At 27.3% G+C, this 20,798-nt stretch overlaps 1 protein-coding gene across 3 annotated transcripts in view; it reads left to right on the top strand.

Annotated features, from left to right (window-relative positions):
* Nucleotides 1-20,737, top strand: part of LOC129983642 (protein outspread-like) — a 178,423-nt gene extending 157,686 nt beyond the window's left edge. For 2 of the 3 annotated variants that reach the window (XM_056093188.1, XM_056093190.1), the window contains 17 exons: nucleotides 1,435-1,586; nucleotides 2,701-2,809; nucleotides 2,907-3,105; nucleotides 4,698-4,752; nucleotides 5,730-6,064; nucleotides 7,084-7,286; nucleotides 8,449-8,541; nucleotides 9,802-10,008; nucleotides 11,098-11,607; nucleotides 12,534-15,275; nucleotides 15,686-15,763; nucleotides 15,886-16,008; nucleotides 16,940-17,087; nucleotides 17,685-17,808; nucleotides 17,892-18,024; nucleotides 18,826-18,941; nucleotides 19,767-20,737. In XM_056093188.1, coding sequence (XP_055949163.1) covers nucleotides 1,435-1,586; nucleotides 2,701-2,809; nucleotides 2,907-3,105; nucleotides 4,698-4,752; nucleotides 5,730-6,064; nucleotides 7,084-7,286; nucleotides 8,449-8,541; nucleotides 9,802-10,008; nucleotides 11,098-11,607; nucleotides 12,534-15,275; nucleotides 15,686-15,763; nucleotides 15,886-16,008; nucleotides 16,940-17,087; nucleotides 17,685-17,808; nucleotides 17,892-18,024; nucleotides 18,826-18,912 — 5,298 coding nt within the window. In that variant the 3' untranslated portion in view covers nucleotides 18,913-18,941; nucleotides 19,767-20,737. The remainder of the gene's footprint in view (nucleotides 1-1,434; nucleotides 1,587-2,700; nucleotides 2,810-2,906; nucleotides 3,106-4,697; nucleotides 4,753-5,729; nucleotides 6,065-7,083; nucleotides 7,287-8,448; nucleotides 8,542-9,801; nucleotides 10,009-11,097; nucleotides 11,608-12,533; nucleotides 15,276-15,685; nucleotides 15,764-15,885; nucleotides 16,009-16,939; nucleotides 17,088-17,684; nucleotides 17,809-17,891; nucleotides 18,025-18,825; nucleotides 18,942-19,766) is intronic. The other variant, XM_056093189.1, reaches the window with a different exon arrangement.
* The last annotated feature ends 61 nt before the right edge of the window (nucleotides 20,738-20,798 follow it).

The following is a 20,798-nucleotide window of genomic DNA, read 5'->3' as shown; positions in this document are numbered from 1 at the left end:
TATCCTTGTACTGAAATTTGTATTGCCTCATACATGCTCGAAGACAACGTGCCTTTGCAATTTTCGTCCAAATGATATTCCTTGCATTTGAAATAAAGTCTTTTTTGGAAATATGTATGCAGAATTCAGATAACTTTCAAGAATTATGGTATTTTTAAAAAATTATATTAAAAGGTAAATTACACTTTTTTCGGAAAAATTGGCTACATATATGTAAAATGTTGATAGTTAAGTTTTTAATCCTACCATTAATGTAAATGAAATATTTTATATCTAAATACATTACCATGTTCAATGCCAATAAAATGTCTCCCACTAGCTGAGCGTCTGAATATCCGGCATTGCTATGTACATTTCTATTCCGACGCCAATTAACTCTGCAATAATTTGGTGAACCGGACAGTATACAGAAAATTAATTTACACTCGTCGTGTAAAAGCATAAGCCGCAATGTTTTTCTAAAAGCATTGCAGAAAATATTTTAAAATGTATTTGTATTTACCTGATGTCATTTTTCCCCAAAAATTTATCAGATTACAAGTAATGCATTTAAAACTTTGAAACGATTGCGCTTTTCTTCTATAGATAACATAAAATTGTTGCTTAAATTTGACTGGTTTTAGTGAAATGATGCATTCTTTTACCTTTTACTTTTGGCACTGATATGAACACATTTCAAGCTGAGATTATCTTTACTTAAATAATAAATCTTTGGTTTTAGTGAAATGATGCATTCTTTTACCTTTTACTTTTGGCACTGATATGAACACATTTCAAGCTGAGATTATCTTTACTTAAATAATAAATCTTAGTGCGATTTTAGTACAATATATTCTATGAATATCTCCGTAACTGAGATCATTCAGTTTATTTCTCTCTTTCTTTACTATATAATTTTTCCCTTCCCACTGTCACTAGCCCGGTCGTAATAACCTATTCTTAGTCCAATAATCAAACTAGTGAACAAGTTTTATAGATTGGTAATTAATTCTCTAATCACGAATACTAACATTTGTGTTATTGGTTTGAAACAACAATCCATCAAATGCTTAAAGAAAACAATTATGAAAAGCTGTTAATTCCTTTCCAGTTTATGGCTAATTTGACTTCAAAAATACTTTACTTTCAACTTCAGCTTTACTGTTAGAAACTTCTATCTTTATATTATCTTGGACATTTATTAGTAGATTTAGAAAAGTACCAAATTAAACAGTGAATTGCTGAAATAATTATATATATATATATATATTCTTATTATTATTAAATCTTTCAAAATGTTTCAGTATATTTAAAAAAAGTGAGAATTAAGTTTCTATTCTAACGCTTTTTAGTATATTTAAACTTGGCCATAAATTCTACTTTTTATATCAATGTAGTATGTTAGCGACTTAATAGTATTGAATCATCAATTTCTTTGTGTTTTTCTCTTGCTAGCCCGAGACGGTTCCCCAGGCAGTCATTGACATGAACTGTGTGCTAGAAGTCGCAGATGCAGAAAACCTAACTGGAAATCCGTATGCTTTGGCTGTCACATGTCCGGATAAAGTCCATTTTATCAAGGGAATGAGTAAAGAGGAGTCTAAAAAGTAAGGAAATATTATGTAGAGAAATATTTCTTTCTACTCTTCATATTCTAATAAACTCAAACAATTAATTGTTTTGTGAGTTTCTTATTGGTAGCAGTTTAAAAATAAATGTTAAGTATCAATATGCAAAGCTACAGTTATATTTTGCGATAATTAACAGACATTTGTTGATACAAAACTCCATGTATGCACATGCAAAAATAAAAAATACGAAACAAATACTTCTACAAAGAGTTTTATATAATCCACTTTAATTTTGGACTACCACCCAAAGTGGACTTAAAGAAACATTATGGAATTATTTTTCTTGAACGAACACCTCACTTGCCGTAGAATCTTCCCAATCTATCGAAAAAGTCCCCCCCCCCCTCCGAAAAGGTCGACTTTTAATGTGGTTTTGATAATGATAGAACTGCCCACTTTGTTTATGGATCTACATGTTCAGAGATTATTAAATATTTTCCAGTTAATTATGGTAATGTGTTTGGGATTATGAATCTAGTGGGTATATTATTGCCAGACAAGGACAAATTATTATGGTTAAGAAATTGCTGGAATTTTCAGTGGAAGGTTAATGTCTTGAAAATGTTATTCTGATATTATGTAAATAGATTCTAAATATTATTTTATTGTACATCTTATATCAAGTTGATTAAGTAATTATTTATTGTTAGCATATAAAATTATAATAGGTATTTAACTGTACTGAATTATATTAATGCATTTGATTATGTTATAACTTATTGTTAATATAAGAGTTTATAACGAATATTTAATTGAATTTCGAATGGATCTTTTTCATGTATAAATGTTTATGAAACTATGGACACTTTATTTGCTTAAGTATATTGTATTACTTGCTTGTATATATTACTTGATTTTTATTATTTATATTCAATTTATGATTTTTTTTTATTTCTGTTGAATATTATTTGTATTAATATCTATATGCTTCGCGGGATCGGAGTAAATTTTGATGTATATATAGCATGTAAAAATACAATATGCATGTTGCTATTTTTTCCCCCTTGAATTTCATCTAAACTTTTGTATTAATTTGGTTAATCTCTATTCTGTTTATTTTTTACTTATTGTTTCTGTTGTGTGTTTTTAGATGGTTTGAAGTACTGTCAAAATTCCCTCGAAACACAGTTTGTGGAAAGTACAAAAGAAATGCAACATTTCCATGCATAAAGTCAGCGCCTTTGGTCAAAATCGATTCTGTGAGTAAAATAGCTGTTTATATAATTCTTATTTTGAAAAGTCATATTTAAAATTATAATATTGTTGATATCAATCTTTTTGTTTTGTTTTTTTCAGCCTGTTTCAAATTTGTCTAGCAGGAGAGATACTGTAGATATATCAAATTATACTAAACAAAATGGTTATGTAAATAGTTTAAATAGAAATAAGAAAAGTGCTGGTGTAGCTTTTGATCCAGATGATGATGTTTATCCTACAAAAGACACTAACTCTTCACCTGCTGTAAAAACTGTACAGAAATCTCTAGTTTGTGAAGGTAACAAAATCTTTTATAGACATGAATTTGTTTTTTGTTTTTTTAAATTTTTTTTAAATTGACCTCATTATTCAAATGATATTTTATGCACCATCAGAAAATACATTTCTAAAAGATCTGATGTACTGATTAAATGTTGTTAAAATTTCCGTATTTATTTAAGTCCGTTATTAGAATTGATATATTTTGAAGAAAATCTATCTATTGTGAACAAGGATGATTGTGTATGTTGGCGCTCTACAGGCCAGATCATTTGGTTTTCAGAAACCAAATTTGGCAGAACATTATACCTTGAAATGCGGGAATGCGAACCTTGGAGTGATTTTTTTAAAACGTTAATTAAAAATTAAGCTGAATTTTGGCATTTTTCTGCGATACTTTACGAAAATATTACCAAAAAAATTACATCATTGCAAAATTTTCAATTCAAGAACTATCTTTTTAATGATGCAAGTTGAGATTTTTTGCTGAAGTTTGGCGCTTTTTTATTTATTTATGCATAATTTTTAACAATGTATTTTATTTTTGTCTTAACTTTCTAGCTGTTTTTATTGTTTCATGAAATACTTCTTCTATTATTGAAAACTAAAAAAGAAGGATACTGTTTAATATCTGTATAATTTACAAGATGAATAAAAATACAAAATTATGGTACTGTGAAAGAAGGTAGATGAATGAGACATTTATATTTATAATAGCAGTGTGATATCATTAGGCTGGTTTCTATTAGAGAATATCTATTTATTCTAGAAAGAATATCTAAAAAAAGAGACTATTAGTGTACAATAAACATGAAGAAAGTTTAATTTAGACATTTAAAATAACATGCCAGATAATTAATGCCAAACAATTTGATGGAATCATGAGCATAAAATTTACAAACGATCAATTTATCTGAATTTAACTGTAACTAATACTCCTGGCGCACTAACTGATCACCTGAAATGACTTGTTCTTAATAATTTTTAATAAATCTAAAAGAGTTAATGTCATTTATATTATTTCATGAGCATATCTTTTAAGGGGAAAAAAATTTCAATGCATTTATTTTTGTAATGTTGAAGCTGCACCAATAAAAAAATTTCGTTGGTGCAATCTGAATGAGATTTATTTTATGATAGAAATAACAACATTAAATTATTTATAAGAGCACAAATATTAATTTTACTTTGTAAAACAATTCCAGCATTCAGGTACTACTGAAAAAAAAAAGTGGAAGTTAATATTGATTGATATTTTCTACATGCAAAATTCAATTTTTAATAGGTGAAGTTTCTTAAGATTAGGTATTGACATGACTAGTATTGATAAACATGTTTTATTACTTTTTTTATATCGTCCAAAAATTTGATACCAAGACTGTGAATAAGTTAGTTGGATACAATTAAAATTTGAGTTCTTCATGTTATGCAAAAAGATACTGTAAGAATGATTTTGATATTAACAAAAGCATTTTTGTGTGTTTCAAATTTGAATAAAATTTTCATTGAAATAAAAATTTCAAATATTTTTTCAATAAAAATTAAAACCTAATATTAATTTTAAAAAACTTTTAGAGTTTGGTTTTAATATTTTTTTGTTATGTTTTTCAGAAAAGAAAAAATTAGAGAATTCGTTTCCTGTACAAAATGAGAATAATTGCCTTAGGTAGGTTTTTAGATATTATGAATAAAAAATATGTAAAATATTTTTTTTATCTGTATTTATGTAACTTTATATTTTATAAATTTGTTTTTTTTTGTTTTTTATTTAAAAACATTCTTTTGATATTTACGTTAATTTAAAGAAGAACACATTTAGCATCAAATCATTCATAATGTGAGCTTGGCAATATACATGACATTAATTTTTCATTTAAAAAATTTAAATGCAAAAGAAATAAAATTATTATTTTTTCTAGAAAATATTGTTAAGTGATCCTCGTTTTAATAAGATAAATACAATATAGAGATATGATTTATAAAGTAGTCTATTTTTAAAATCATTGTTCTGAATGAACTGAAAATACCATTTCAGAAAAACATTGTTTCATTTATTTTAAGGTATAATTTATTCATGGTCAGTTATAATGCTTTTAGAATAGGATGTTTTAATTATAAAATTTTGATATAATTAAAGGCATGAGATAATTTAGTACTAATAAACAAGAATATATATTTCTACACTAACAATTAATATTACTTACTCTTTGTTATTGGTCCCTTTTTGAAATTTTTATTTCAAGATTCTAAATATTTTCTATCCTGATACTATTTTGCAATTTATTACAATTTTCTTTTTATTACAAATTTTTTAAACCTTGACTAATTCTGCATTTCTTGAATGTTCATCATTTACATTTGGCGGAAACTCGATTTTCTATTCTTAATGATATAATATTTTCTTGAAAAGTAGTATTTTAAATAGAAAAAAAAGTACCATAGAAAAACAGTCTGATCCTATATTATTTATCATTTCACATTTATGGCATTATGAGAACAGTAATATTTTACTTTAATTATTAAATTAATTAATAGTAATAATTAATTAATTTCTTTATTTACTTTAATTAATAGTAATAATTTATTAATTTATTTACTTTAATTAAATTTATAAAGTTTTTATAAATTTATTTCATTTTTTAGAAATAATGCCTTGGATAAAACAAACATAAAAAATGAAGAAATCAAAAATTACATAAAACAAGATAATCGTGATGTACGAAAACTTCACAGCCGTTCAGATGTGTCCAAAATGATTCCTTCAGTTTGTGAGGAGAAATTCGGCATCAAACCTGACTGGAAAAAGATGCCACTTGAGCTTAATACATCTCCTGAATGCATTGTGAAAAGTATCCATAACCCTGTGTATCTTTTGATGTCTGATGTTCCACCTGGAAAGAAGCTTGATTCCTATGAAAATTTCTTCAGCCGAGAAAAACCAAGATGCTTGAGGCGTCAGTCTAGTTTTGGAAAGAAAAGTAAATATTTGTTTTATGTGCCTCTTTTTAGCTTTTGTTTTCTTTTAACACAAATGGAAAATATTTTAATTGACAAAACATTGTAATCGAGATTTTCACGAATATGCAAGTTTAAAACCTTCGGAAAACACATTTTTGGAATTATATTTATTTGTGAACAAGAAAATCAATAAGCTTTAATCTAGAAGGATAAAATGTGGTACATGGCCTATGTATATACCATATCCATTCAGAGGAAATCTGTATGTCAAGTGACCAGATATTAGTTAAAACAAAAAGCCAAATAAAATTTAGTACATTAATTTAACATCTAAAGTGTATATATCTATAAAATTTTGAGCTAAATGCCTTAATAGGTTGGCCATTTTTTGGTCTATACTTTACAGGCATGTAAATGTGATAATTAAAAAAATGTAGTAATTTAAATATATGAAATTTATTATATGATTTTGTAACTGCAATTATAATTTTATGTCAAGTTTAGGTTTTAATCAATTGGTAAAAAGGAGTCTAAAATACATATTTAATGTTCTGGTAATTTTGTATAATCCGCATCCCAACAATTCATCAGAGATCACATGCTGATAAGACTCATAACTATTGATTGCCAATAGCATGTGGCTAGTGATACACAAATATATTTATTAGATATAAGAAAGTTTCAGGTATCTCCCGTCTTTTTTTTTTCTTTTTTCTTTTCAATGTAAGGAATAACTGATAAAAAAAATCTTGATTTTCTTTCAAAATCCCTTTGTTCAAAAAAAGAAAAAAAAACTAGGGGGAGTGTAATTTTATCTGTAATATTGTGCAAATTAAAACCTCTTCCAAACTCAGAATTAAAATAATTATTTGTTTTAACTTTCTAAGTAAAACATAATCTTAAGCATCTTATAATACCATTGTTTATTCAAATTTCAAGACACATGCTATGATTGAAATTGTTGATCATAATTCTTGAATTTGTTATGATTCAAAAATGTGGATTTAATTAAGAGCGCTAATAACTTGAATTCTTACAGGTGACTTACAGAAACAAATACTTGCTTGGACTGAAGATCATGATGGAGTTGTGAAGGGTCGAACCATCCACAAATCTGCTTCAGTACCAAATGCAGTTCTTAGGGAAGACAATAAGATTCTCATGAATGGATTAAATAAATCTCAAGACAAATATTCCACAGATTCTCTAGACAAAATTCACATAAAGTCTAATTTGAGTCAAGTAAGTTACTTCATTAAAAGTCTTTCATATGGAGTTGAATTTCTGCAATAGCCATCTTCCTATCTAAGAACATAGATACATTTATATATATATATACAATGTCTTGTTAGAGTTCAGTATTTTATTGCTTCTAGTGTCTTGATTTATTAATGCCATTTAACAAGATTTATTGATTAATTTAGAAAAAAAAAAGATTAAACATTAGGATTTATGTTTGTATGTCTAATGAATGTATAAAAAGTAATCAATGCATTACATTTCCTCTTTAGTCTTAGCATGACTTGCAGATATTTAAATGATATTCGCAGTAGTGTATAATATATTTACTTTCAATATCTTCATTCTAAAAATAATTATTTCTAATACTCGAGCTCTAACTTTACTTTAAGTTTTGAATTGGGTGGACTTTTATTTTTTGACAGTGAACAAAATTCCTTTCTAAAATTGTTTAGGTGCAAAATACTTTTTACATTTCTTGCTATCTGCCTTCCTATTTGGTATACTGTTCTAGTATAATCATAACTTTTACAAAGAAATCGATGATAGATAAAAATGGACTATTTCCTTAATGTTAAAAATTGTTAAACTCCACATATGTTTCTTTTTAAATCAAAGATTGTTTTACATATATAATATATCGGTAGGTGCACTTTTTATATAGTAATATTTTATTTTGCATTTTGGAATTGTAAAATTTTTCTCGCTTTCCCCATTTATTAAAAATGCAAATATTTAAAAATATATATATTAAAAAAAAAATCTCATATTTATCAGTTGTGTTGCAACTCATTTATTGACATTAATGTAACAATAAGTTTCAGATAATTAAATGCCATCGTGCATTAATTGTTCTTAATGTTTTCTAAATCTAAAACATTTAATTGTATGAAAGTAATAGTAAAAGCACAATAGTTTAAAAATTATAAATTAAATGGTAAATAATTAATATTTATAAAAACACAGAAATAACCTCAAGAAAAACAGGCATATAATGTCAAAAATTTGTTAAAAGAATTTGAAAATTGATTTGTATGCTTTTTGTTCACATAACTGAAATAAAGTATATCAATCGGTTAATGACTTAATTAAAATATATTGACGTATAAGGTGTATATATATTGATGTATGATTATTAGGTTAATTATTTGCTCATTTATTTAAGATCCGAGGAGATCCTGATGGTTGCAACTTAGATTCTTTGCCTTCATCTTACTGTGCATCCACTGCAGAATTTTCAAATGACCAGAGCAATGAGGTTATATATTCTTTGTTATATTTTTAACATCTGCCATGCCATTATATATATATTTTATTATTTTTAAAAATCATAATACATGTATTGTATGTTCATAATTCAATAGAAATTTGTTTAATATTTTATATGGTAAATAAAATCTGACAATAAAAATACAATTGTTGTACTACAAGAGAAAAGAAAAATATATCATTATATAATTTTTTTTATTATTAAATTTAATTTTCTGTCTCTAATTACTGTTTTAAATAAATATTAAATTGTATATGTTTCTATTTGTATAGAATGAGGATTTAATTTCTTATATCATCCTTCAATTGTTTATTATCTTCTGTTGTAATCATGTAGTATTTGTCTTACAATTGCATCACTTCTTAATTTTTGATTATTTTTATTCAGTCTAATGAAATAAGCATTGTCTTAAGAATTTTAAATATTCCTGCCTTTCAACAATACTCTAAGAATTGTTTTATTTTCATGAAACTAAAATTTATTTAAACCAGCAGAAGTGGTCTCATCAAAACTTTCTCACATAGTATCTAATAAAAATGTTATTTCTCTTCTTTCCATGTCTGCTCGGATTTTTATTTTTTGAATTCCACATACCATTACTTTATACTGCATAATGTAGTGAAGGAAACTAGGATTCTAGTGGCAAGATCATGTACCAAACTTCATTTATCTAATTTATTGCATTTTTGAATTATTACATTTACAGGCATAAGAATGTATAGATGTCCAGTACTTTCATAGATTTAATTTAAAATCTGATAAAAATCTACACTGCATGATAAATATGTGTATCAAATTTCATTTATCTAAATGAAATTATTATTCATTTCATCATTATTGTGCTCACATGCATATGAAAGTGTAGACAGGCAGATGGTCAATTTCTTGTCAGACTTAGTATAGATTTCCTTCAAAATTTGGCAGAAATCTACAAATTAAGACCACATACCAAATTTCATCCATATAGCTCTAAGCATTTTTGAGTTGTCATGTTCTCAGACTGATAAAATGAGAGATAGTTTTAATTTCAAAAACGTTTATCCAGAACATAGAAATTTGTTAAAATCTCATATTCAGATTTTTTGACAATTACAATGCTTTTTTCTCTTTTGATACTTCGTATAAATGACATTAAAAAGGATTTTCCATTTGTATATATGAGAAATTGGAATACCATAAATTATTCTTTTGTAACTGTATTCAAAATAATTGATCTCCATGTTATTAACCCTTTTTTTTTTAATACAGAGTGTCTTCCTTAAGAAAGGCTGGCTTGTGAAGCAAGATGATTGCAAATGGAATAAATACTGGTTTGTCTTGCGCAATTCGGCTTTAACATACTTCAGTGATCCCATTGCTGAGGATGCTGGAATTTTAGATGGGTTTGTTGATCTTAGGAAAGTAAAAAGTGTATCTGAAGTGGAAAGTAGCAGTGGATACACTTTCTGTATTGTGGTGAGCATTTATTTATAATCAATTTGCAAATTCCATAATTTTAAATGAATTATGGCTATTTAAAATCTTACTTGGTGTAGAAGTTAATACTCAAATATAGTAATATCCACCATGTTACTTTTCTAATATTTCCATTCTTATGTTTTATATTTGAATTCATTCCTCTAAGTAGCATGTAAGATATATGTAGTGTTACATGAATATAAACTTTTAGATGGTTTCTATAATCAGATGGTATTAAACTTTTACAAATCTTTCATGGTAAAAACTATATCAATAAGTAATATATGTTAACAACATTAAAATGTCAAATGCAAATGAAACTGAATGTTATTAAAGAAAATTTATAAGGTAACTGTATAAAATTTATAAAATTTTATTTTGCCCATAAGATGTTTTCTTTTTTGACCCAGATTTTAAATATGATATCAAAAAAAAATTGATAGCATAATTATAAAGATATATCTTTAATCATTTTTAACTATAGTCTTTTATTACAACATTCATTGCAGATTTAAATTAAGTTTTTGTTTAGCTACAAAATTTATATTTTTTTTTATACAACCCGTATAAAAATCAATGAAGTCTTTTATATATTCAGTAGCTTAAATTTGAAAAATATTTAGAGGATAAAAACAAATTGTTTCTGAATTTTTATTAAAAATTCTGAATTTTTGTTCTATAAAAAGCATTTTTCTCTGAATAACAAAATTATATATTTTTCATGTGCATGTACATACACTATAAGATTGGCAAGATTTATTTTAAAATTCTACTGTACATTTTAATTCAGAAAGGACTTTGTCTAAATTTAAGTGAAGCATAATTTTTTACAATAGCTGTTAAATATATAATTTGAAAAATTAATTTTATTAATTTAAAGGATTGGTACATATTTATAGAATATTTGTAAATAATATATATATTCATATTTCTTCTTATTGTTCATAAGAAGTAATTTTACTTGAACAAGAATTTAATAATATGCTCTCTGTTCCACTTCCCCCTCTTCCTTTTTTTTTTTTTTTTTTTTTTTTTGCTAAAAAAATTTTTATTTTACAAAATGTCATGATTTTTTCTCCCCCATAGATGAAAGATTTTTCCAAACTATATCTATCAGCAGTCACTGCTAAGATCCGAAATAACTGGATACGAGCAGTACTTCAAGCAGCAAATCTAAAAACTATTACTACAGATGATTGCTTTCCTAAGAAGAAACCAGATCTTGAGAAATCAATAGATTCTAATCGGGAAAAAACATCTAGTACAAATTATTCTGAAGGCTCAATTTCCAGTTTGGATTCAGAGAAGAGTGCTACAAGCTCCAGCTCGAAGACTATTGTTGAAGAAGATGAGCAAGATAAACATAATTCTGTGGCTCTTCCACCATCTCCTCCTCTTGCTCGAACTGCTATTTCAAGGGTTAAAGAAAGGGCAAAAACTAGGTCAAATTCAAGGACAAGGGGTTCCAGATTTTCCTCAACAGAAATCCACGAGTCAGATCCTAGTTACTTAGGAGATAGTGATGATGGTACAACTGATCACTCTAGTTCAAGTTTGCTAAATACTTCAACACCAAAAGAGAAGAAACCTGTGAAAGTAAGTTTTTGATATATATAACGAAATTTGCACTTTTCTACTTATAAATAATTATTTTAACAGGGAAATTTATAATGGAATCATATTTAAAAATATTTTTTAAACATTACTACTTCTAAAAATTTTCTATGCATATTTTTTCATTTTTGTAATTTTAACTATTCAGTTAATTTAATATTATATATACTGTATATAAATGCTTAATGCAATGAATGTTTCAAATGAAAATGAGTCATTGATTTGTTTCCATTTAAATTTTAATTATTTGCAATATTGAATTAACTTTACTTATTTATACAAAACCTTATTGCTCTGTGGAGGAAAAGATTTAATCCTGAAAGCAGAATTTTATTTATGTTCTCACTATACTAGAATCTTATGATTGACTTCAGATATATTTATTCAGATATATGAAGAGATTACTTTTCATGCTATATATCCTGCTGTTTATTAAAATTCCTTTAAAGTTGTTATACATAAAATAAGTGCTCTAGATTTAAATCGGGGGATATATTTAAAAGGTATTGATTTACTAGAAAGAATTTAATTTCTTGTAATATTTGTTCTAAATCAGTAGCATTTGTATGCAAATTTCTGAGGTATGTTCAAATTAGCCATTAGTATGACTTTTTCTTTCCTTGTGTATCATATTAGGGTCTTTATATCTTAAAAATGAAAAACATCACTCTCAAAATAATTCTGTTTAGAGGTTAATAATTTTGTAATTAACAATCCGTAACTAATTATCCGTAAAATGAAGGTTTTATTCAATTTCTGAATTTATAAATAAGAACAATTGTTTGTAAAACATTATTTTATCTTATTATATGGCATGTGTTCTAGAATTTCACCCTATCAATGAGCTTGTTAAATTTATTTTTGCTTACCTTATGTGAGCACTAATAACATCATGTTTTCTGTTGTAGGAAAATTCTCCCAAATATGTACCAGAGGAAAAAAGCAGACCAGAAAGGCGCAGAAGCTTTAAGATAGACTCAGTAACATTCCAAGATGGCAGAAAGAAAGTCACTGAAATCAAAGATAAACTTGAAGATTCTTCTTGGACAATATGGCTAGATATATCAAAATTTTGCAAAGAAGTGGAGTCAAAATTGGACGATATTGAAGAAAAGAACCCTAAAAATGGGCATCAGTTGTCAAGTGAACAGAAAAAGGAGATGGGTACTCTCGTCTCCAGTTTGGGCCGTGTTGAGGAACGCTTACATAAAGTTCAGAGTGAACTTGAAAAAGCCAAAGTGACATTGCTGTTAAATAGTAAAGACAGTGATTTAAATCTGAGTATTGGCAAAGCTTTTGGTTGTCATTCTCTGAAACAGGAAGTCTCTCGGTTAAGTGGTATATCATCACAGAATGCTTTACTTGCACAACAGCTGAACAAAGCACGAGAAGAAAACCGTAGGTTAAAAGCAGAAGTGAAAGTTGCTCAGGCCTCTTCTGATGAGTTTGAACTTCACTGCATGTCACTTAAACAAGCCAGTGAACAAGCTGAAAAACTTCACAAATCTCATATGGAACTCATGGTTGCAAGAGTAGATGATTTAACTAACAAATTACTGAATTCAGAGAAGACTGTTAGGCAGCTAAGACAGCGTGTAATGAAACTGGAGCAGAGACAAGAAAGAAGGAGAAGTTCCCTGAAGGGCAAAGAAGCTCTGAGTTTGTCCAAAGAGTATGAGGCTAAACTTACTGAACTGGAGCAAAAGATTGGTGCAGTGGAAGGAGTACTGAAAAGTCCTGACAACCCTCAAACAGATGCCAATGGCAAAGAAGAAGTCTCTAAAGAATCTCAAAGTTTGCTAATGAGATTGCATAATCTTGATAAGAAGGTGAAAGATGTCACAGAAACGGTCACAGCTTCTTCTGATGAAACAGTAGTCTTGCAAGAGAATATTCCAAAACCAAAAATCCGCCTGCAAGTGAACATGAATGAAAACACACCTTCACAAGACACTGGGGAAGATTGGAACTCCTTGTCCCTCTCTGCAAGTATGACAGATCTCACTGCAACAAGCAAAGATGATGAATGTGATGAAGATCCCTTGTCATTATCTTTTAGTGGTTGTTTAGAAACCTTGAGTCATAAAGTCTCCTCTTTAATATCTTGGTTGAAAACATCCCTCCAACTTCTTTATGCTCAAGGACATATGAACCCTTTCCAGTCATCAAAAATCAATTTTATCAGCAGTGAAGCTAGTGAAGAATTAAGCAAATTAGTCAGAACTTTAGATCATGTTACTAATAAAGTTGATGAATCACCTCTGGTGCCTCAAGGAATCACTTATGTAGTCGGAAGGTTGCTGTATAATATTATTTTATTGCAAGAGATCACTAATATAATTTTTAAAATGAGTGATTTTGAACAGTACAAAACAGCAATGCTAGTACAGCATTTAAATCGAGTCAAACAAGCTATTAAAGGTATTGAGCAATATATCCAGCAAAAATCAAACCCTGCCTATACCAATGTGCAGAAAACCAGTTTGTGCAATATTGTTGCTTGTCTTTTGTTTTATCGAAGTCCAACAGAGGAAATTGCAGAAATATCGGATGTCAAAGCCTTATTTGAAGAAGTAGATTGTGAGCGAAAAAAGATATCATCCATTTTGTCAGAATTCAAAGAGAAATTTATTGAAAGATTTTGTACCACAATTTTGGAACTTTCTGAAGATTCTATGTGTGAGAAAATCCATCCACAGAAACCACCTGACCAGAAAAATGACTTAAAACCATTAGGCCAGAAACAGTTTTTGTCACATATTAGTCATATCATATCACAAGTATCACAGTCATTCATTGCTCATATATCCAAGTCATTAAATGAGGTTTATTTCTTATGTTCCAGTTTTCAATACAGTGAAAAATGGACTGAGTACATCTGTAAATTACTACAACAAGAACTCAGCCTCTTGTCATCTGAAATCAAAAGCATTTGCATCAAGCATTTAGAGAACAATTTCTTTTCCAGTAGCAAGTGTGGTGTTCTCATCGAGTATATGCACTGCTCAATATCGGAACTTGCTCAGATTGTTTCCATAATCACTGTTGTGGATGGGACTGTCATACTAATTAAAGATGCTATTTATAGTGACAATGACAGGTCAAAAAACTCCCCACAGAATGGTATATTCTGTAATATGGACAAAGATGCCTTAAATACATTCCATGAGAACTTGCAGCGGAGGACTATGAGTATCATGGCTAATCTCCCTCCATACAGATTTCCAAATGCTTTTTTCAACCTGTGCAACCCCAATGAGCTTAATGTAGCCCATCGCAGTGTATCTAGTCTTCTTTGTTTCAAACAAAAATGGAAAGCAGCTATGGAGAATGAGCGCAAAGATCATCGATTGCAATTAGAAAAGCTTTCAGCAAGGATTGCTGAGCTGCAAGAAGAACAGAGAAGGAGAGAAGAGGAAGGCTGCAAGTCATGTATAGAATTGCGACAAGAAGTTAGTTATTTACAAGCAGAGTTGGAAGAAAGCAGATCTCTGGCTCGTAGTGGCAGTTTATGTGAAAAATGCCGCAACTTGCGACTAGAAATACAACGATTGATGGAACAACATGAAAATGATTTGGCATCCATTGAAAAACTAGAAGAACAAGAATTGGCATGGAAGGAGCATTTGGAAGAGGTTGTACAAGAAAAGGTACAGTACTTTCTTTTAAAAAAATTTTAATAAATTAGTTTAAAAAATGATGACAAATTATTTCAGATCACTTTCCCCATTTTATTATAAATGGTTCAAAATGAGAACGTAGAAACTTATTTTGATATTTTTTAGTATATTTTATAAAATTTCAAATTGATCATGATAATTTCCTTTTCAAATGTGACCCATTTATTATTTTTAAATAAATGTTATTTCATATGATATAATTAAATGTTTATTACAATATTTGTTTTAAAAAATATAAATAGTGATTGAAAATCTAGTGATAGTGAAAACCTATAACCTTATGTTTGATTGTTTTTTGTTTTTTTCATAGTCTATGTTTGTTTAATATTTTAAAGACAGCAAGGATTTATTTCTTTTAATTGTGTTTATTTTTATAATAGGAAAAGCAATTTTTGGATGAGAAGCAAAAATTAGAAATGCAACTACATACTGCTCAAAACAATTTAAAGAAGATGGAGGTAATGTCATCATTATAAATATTAAATGTGCACTTGTATTTGCTAAAGTTTACAGTATATTAAGTCTGTTAATTTATTAATTACTGTTTACTTATATCTTACTGGATTCCTTTATCTTGCAGCTTCATTATGATGAAGAAATTCGTAATCTTCAACTCTTATATGAGCAAAAGCTTCAACAAAAGAATGAACACCTAAGAGAAGATATCAAACTAAGATATTCTGAAGAAATTGAGCAACTAAAAGTGAGTATTAGTATTATACATTTGTATAGCATGTAAAAGCATTTTGTGATCAAAATTTATTTTTGTTTCAGCTTTTTAATCATAAATTCTTGCATTTTTTTTTAATGATGTGTTTGCTGCTAGAGGCAAATGTTACCAATTTTGAAAACAATGGATAAACACAGTATGATGTTTGCAGTATATTCAATGGCAACCTGTTAGATTAGAAATTTAGATCTAAATTAATTATTTTTTTTGTATGATAATAAATTTATTTTGCAACAAACAATTGATTTTTTTATAAAAAATACTCCCAAATAGTCAAAAATTTTAATTGTAATTATCTGAGTTGCATTTTTTTAGAAAAATTATCACTGTATCTTTTTATTTTTTAATGAATGACTTTTAACAAAAGCATAAAGTTTTCTTCAAAGTAAAATAAAAGCAAAACCAAAAATAATAATTTATTTTTTTAAAAAATGAAATGAACAAAGGCAAGTTTTGCATCGGTCCACAGGGCCATCTATGTTTTCTACCTTTTTTTTTATTATTATTCTCCATTTTGTTGCCTATTAAAATTGCAATGCATGATAAATAGCCTTGTTTTTTTAATTACGAAAAAAAAGCCTTTAAAATAATCCCAGGGACAGTTTTTAGAAGTATAATACTTAATGTTATTAAATATTTATCTCAAAATTTGATAAGAGATTAAATTTGATTTCTGAGATGAAATAAGTATATGGAATTAACTATTCATTATTAGCAATTTATTTTGAAAATTATATTACTCATTTGCAATTTTTCTGAGTTAATAGTGTTTTATTTTCTAAAAACTGACTATAGATGTTCAATAGTTTGATATCTCCCATTTTGGAATAGGCTGTAATTTTATCTATCCTTAAAAATACTATTTGTTCCTTTGTTTTGTTTTAAATAATATTATTTAATGTAGTCCCTGTGTGAGAAAGGCTTGGCTGCTATGGATGCTTCTCATAAAAAAATTGTATCTGAGCTTGAACAGAGGCATCAGAAAGAACTTGAAGAACTTATGGCAGATAGAGAGAGAGCTCTGGCTGAAGAAGCTCATGCAACCGCAATAGGTGATTATATATTTTTTTTATTAATCCAAGATAACAATCGTAAGTTTTGTATAGTGTGTTACTATTATATATATCACAATTCTGTTAAGAAGGCTTTAAGTTGCACTTTTTTAACCATGATTCTGATGGTATAAATTTCTTACTGTTTAATTTTTTTTCTTCCAGCAATAATGAGTAAGTATGACATATTTAAAAATTGAAATGAACAAATTGCACATTTCCTTAATTGTATTTTTCTTCCTTTTAATACTTAATAAGAACGAACAAGAAACATTTAGAAATTTGTGCCATTTGGATACTAAATATTAACCACTTTAATAAGTGTTTTTAAATGACATTTTATTTTATCCTATCCTATATTTTCTCTCATGTAATTTTTTCATAACTATCTTTATTTTAAATGAAATTATGCACAATGTGCTTTTTCTCGTACATTAGAGAATTTAGAATTAAAAATCAAATTTTTAAAGTAATTTATTGTGCATGTATGTGTCTATTTCATTTTCTAATTCAACATTCATTTAGATTGCTTTCTTAATTATAAATGAATAAATTTTGTACTCATTTTAAAAAGTAACTTATGCTTTTTAATTGTAGCCCTGGAAGCTGTAAGAAAAGCCCATTCAGAAGAATTACAAAAACAAATACAGAAATTCAAAGATGAATTTGTACTTAAAATGAACAAGCGCTTTGAAACTCAAGCGTTTAAGAAGTGTTATGAGTAAGTTTAATTAATTAATCTTAATTTCTTTTTTTTTAAGCAATAATCTACAACATTTTAATCTTTTTTCTCTTTTGTTATAGGTCAGATTTGTCAGCTGTAAAATATGAAATACTTTCTATGACAGAAAAATATTCAGCTAAATGTTTAGAAAATGCTACATTACAAGAAAAGCTAGAAATCATGAATCAGCAACTTAAATCAACTACAACTCAGGTTTGTTTAATTACAAAGTTAAGCACTAGAATTTATGATTTACAAGTTTACATTTCAATTAATATATTTTCTAATGTAGCAAATATGAATGTGAACAATTAAAACTATCTTCTTTTTTGGAATTTTACATCAAAATATCTTGTTTTAATTTCATTTATGAACAAACTTAAAAAAAACTAAGTTTTAATTACTTTATTTTCCACCCTCTTATGTAATTCTTCCTATACAGTCAAATTTTAGCTAGTAAGTTTCATACTAAGAAAAAGAAGAAAAAAAACTTGCTGAACAAGTGACAAAAAGATATTGTGATACTGCATACTGGACTGGTTTGTACTCAGATATAGGTCTATGTTGAACGTTTGATTGAAGAAAATCTTTACTTCTGCATTGAAATAGCTTTGGCCTGATAGTGTTCATGGAATCTTAATTGATGAGTTGATGGAAGACCATGCCAGAACAGGGAAAATATAAGCCCCAGTTAAAATCTTCCAGTAAAATTGGAAAGCATAGAAAAAATATATGTTGAGAAACATCATCCTAACAAGACAGTAGATTGCATGGTACAAATTCATTTAACGATAATGTTGTGTCCATTTTCACCCAATTTTGAAATGGATTGCGTTGTCCTATTTTACATGGTTCCTATGGAGAAAGTTGTTTTTCTTAAGTATTTCACAAGTAAGACTCGGGAACAAATTAAATTAATTACAGTGGGACTTCACTTTTTTCTTCATTGCATTACTTGCTATTTAAATGGAAATCAAAGCATATTTCAACTGTAATGTGTTTATTTAATTTCAGGTAGTGGAATTACTGGCAAAAAATCAACAGTTACAAGCTCGCTTGTCTTCTGAGCAAATACAGAAACAAGAAGAGTCCATAATTTGAATGAAGTTTTCAAAAGAAAACCTATGTGGGTATGAAAGCAGTTTTAATTTTACTTATATTAGATGTTACTAACAATATTCTATTAAAATATCTATTTTGTACATTTGGAAAAAAAAAAAAGTGATTGTGTTTCATGTTGGTAAAAACAATCATTTAAGATCATTCTTCAGTATTTTTTAAGTTAAAATGAAAATAAATGTTTGTGTTATAACTATAGGTATAACAAAAAGAGAAGAAAATTGAATGATAATAATAATAAATCACAACTGATTATGAAGTGGATAAAAATAATGCATAAAATAAGTTTCTACATGTTAGGAGTGAATTTATATTTTTATCTCGATGATTTAAATAGGAATGAAAATATTTTATCAAATGAGGAGGGGGATTAGGTAATTCCCGTCCCTACCTAAAATCTGTGGTATCATTATTTATTAAATAGCTCTTAATAAAATGGCATTCATTATTTAGAATGAAAAATTTAATTTTTAAAGATCTATTCATCCCATAATTTTTAAAAGTACTATACATTTGATATTATAAATGGAAGCAAAAAAAGGGGGAGGGGCAATAGTTTATACATAATGTTATGTAAATCTTAATATTAAATGATGTTAGATAGTTTAACATATTTGAAAGAAAGGATAGATGGGTTTTGTTTTCCATAATGTAGCTATATTAGTGACACACCTAGGGAAAATGTCATTTTACTATTTGGTTTCGAGGAGACTTGATAAGTAATTTTTAATATGATATTAGATAATTATTATTAATTTGCTGTAAATTGAGATATTTTTGTAATTCCAACATGAATGTACTAATAGAAATTTTTAAAAATTTGCATTTCATTTCAGAAATCCTGTCAAGCTTTTCTGTAGATGACTTACCAAGCAGTTAGTTTAGTATGTTATATCTACAGTAGAAAGAAAACAGATTTGTAAATTTTTTTTAGCCTGTGAAAGAAGCATTGTATTAAATCATCTATTCTTACACCTCAAGAAACAGATTTTTTAAAAATCAAAACCATAGTTTATATTTTTGACTTGTTGTCATTTGTAAATAATAGTCATTGTGTACAAATTTAAGTTTGTAGAAGTTTATGTGAAATGTTGTGATTATAATAATGTATTTTAAAACAACTAGACATAGATAATAATAGAAATATTTTATGCATAGTTTCACACTTCTGCTAATAGCTGGAAGATTCTCAGGGTTAGTGTTAAGTGTTTGTCCACACAGATATATCATTTATTTTTTAGATATTTCATACAGTTTTAGATGTATTCTAAATTGCTGTTTTTATATTTTTGTATTAAAAGCAAACTGAAATATATGGACTGGCATCAGCTATAATATTTAGGGACAATAACAGATGTATTGCCTTATTTGAATTCATTGAAAATTGTAGCTAAATATCTCAAGATGTCTAATATTTAGAATTTTAAAGTAAAAATTTGAATATAAGAATAGTGGAAAATATATCTAAATTTATTTTAGCAGTAGAGCTTACATTTAATCAAGACTGATATTATTTTCTCCACATTGCTGCATAAATGCAATTTTTTCTGAATATAATTTACAAAAATATACTTACAATCATGCTTGTTACCAACTTAACAAATTGTAGTATAATGTACAGTGAGAAAGTTTTTTGAAAGCAATAAAATATATTTCAGCAAATACAAGTTCTGTCCAATCAAGAGACCTTTATATTTGTTAAAAGAGTAAACTGTTGGTTGTGTATATTTTATAAATTATAATTTTAGAATATGTACATAATAATCAGTACAAAGTTATAATAATAAAGCTCATCTTATGAAATCTAGAGTTTTGTATTATTTCATATTAAAATCTAAAGAATGACCAGCTATTTGTGCATCATTTAT

Source organism: Argiope bruennichi, chromosome 9 (genome assembly GCF_947563725.1).
Source record: "Argiope bruennichi chromosome 9, qqArgBrue1.1, whole genome shotgun sequence".
Classification (NCBI taxonomy): domain Eukaryota; kingdom Metazoa; phylum Arthropoda; class Arachnida; order Araneae; family Araneidae; genus Argiope; species Argiope bruennichi.
The sequence above is the reverse complement of the archived record's forward strand: the minus strand, read 5'-3'. Positions and strand labels throughout refer to the sequence as shown.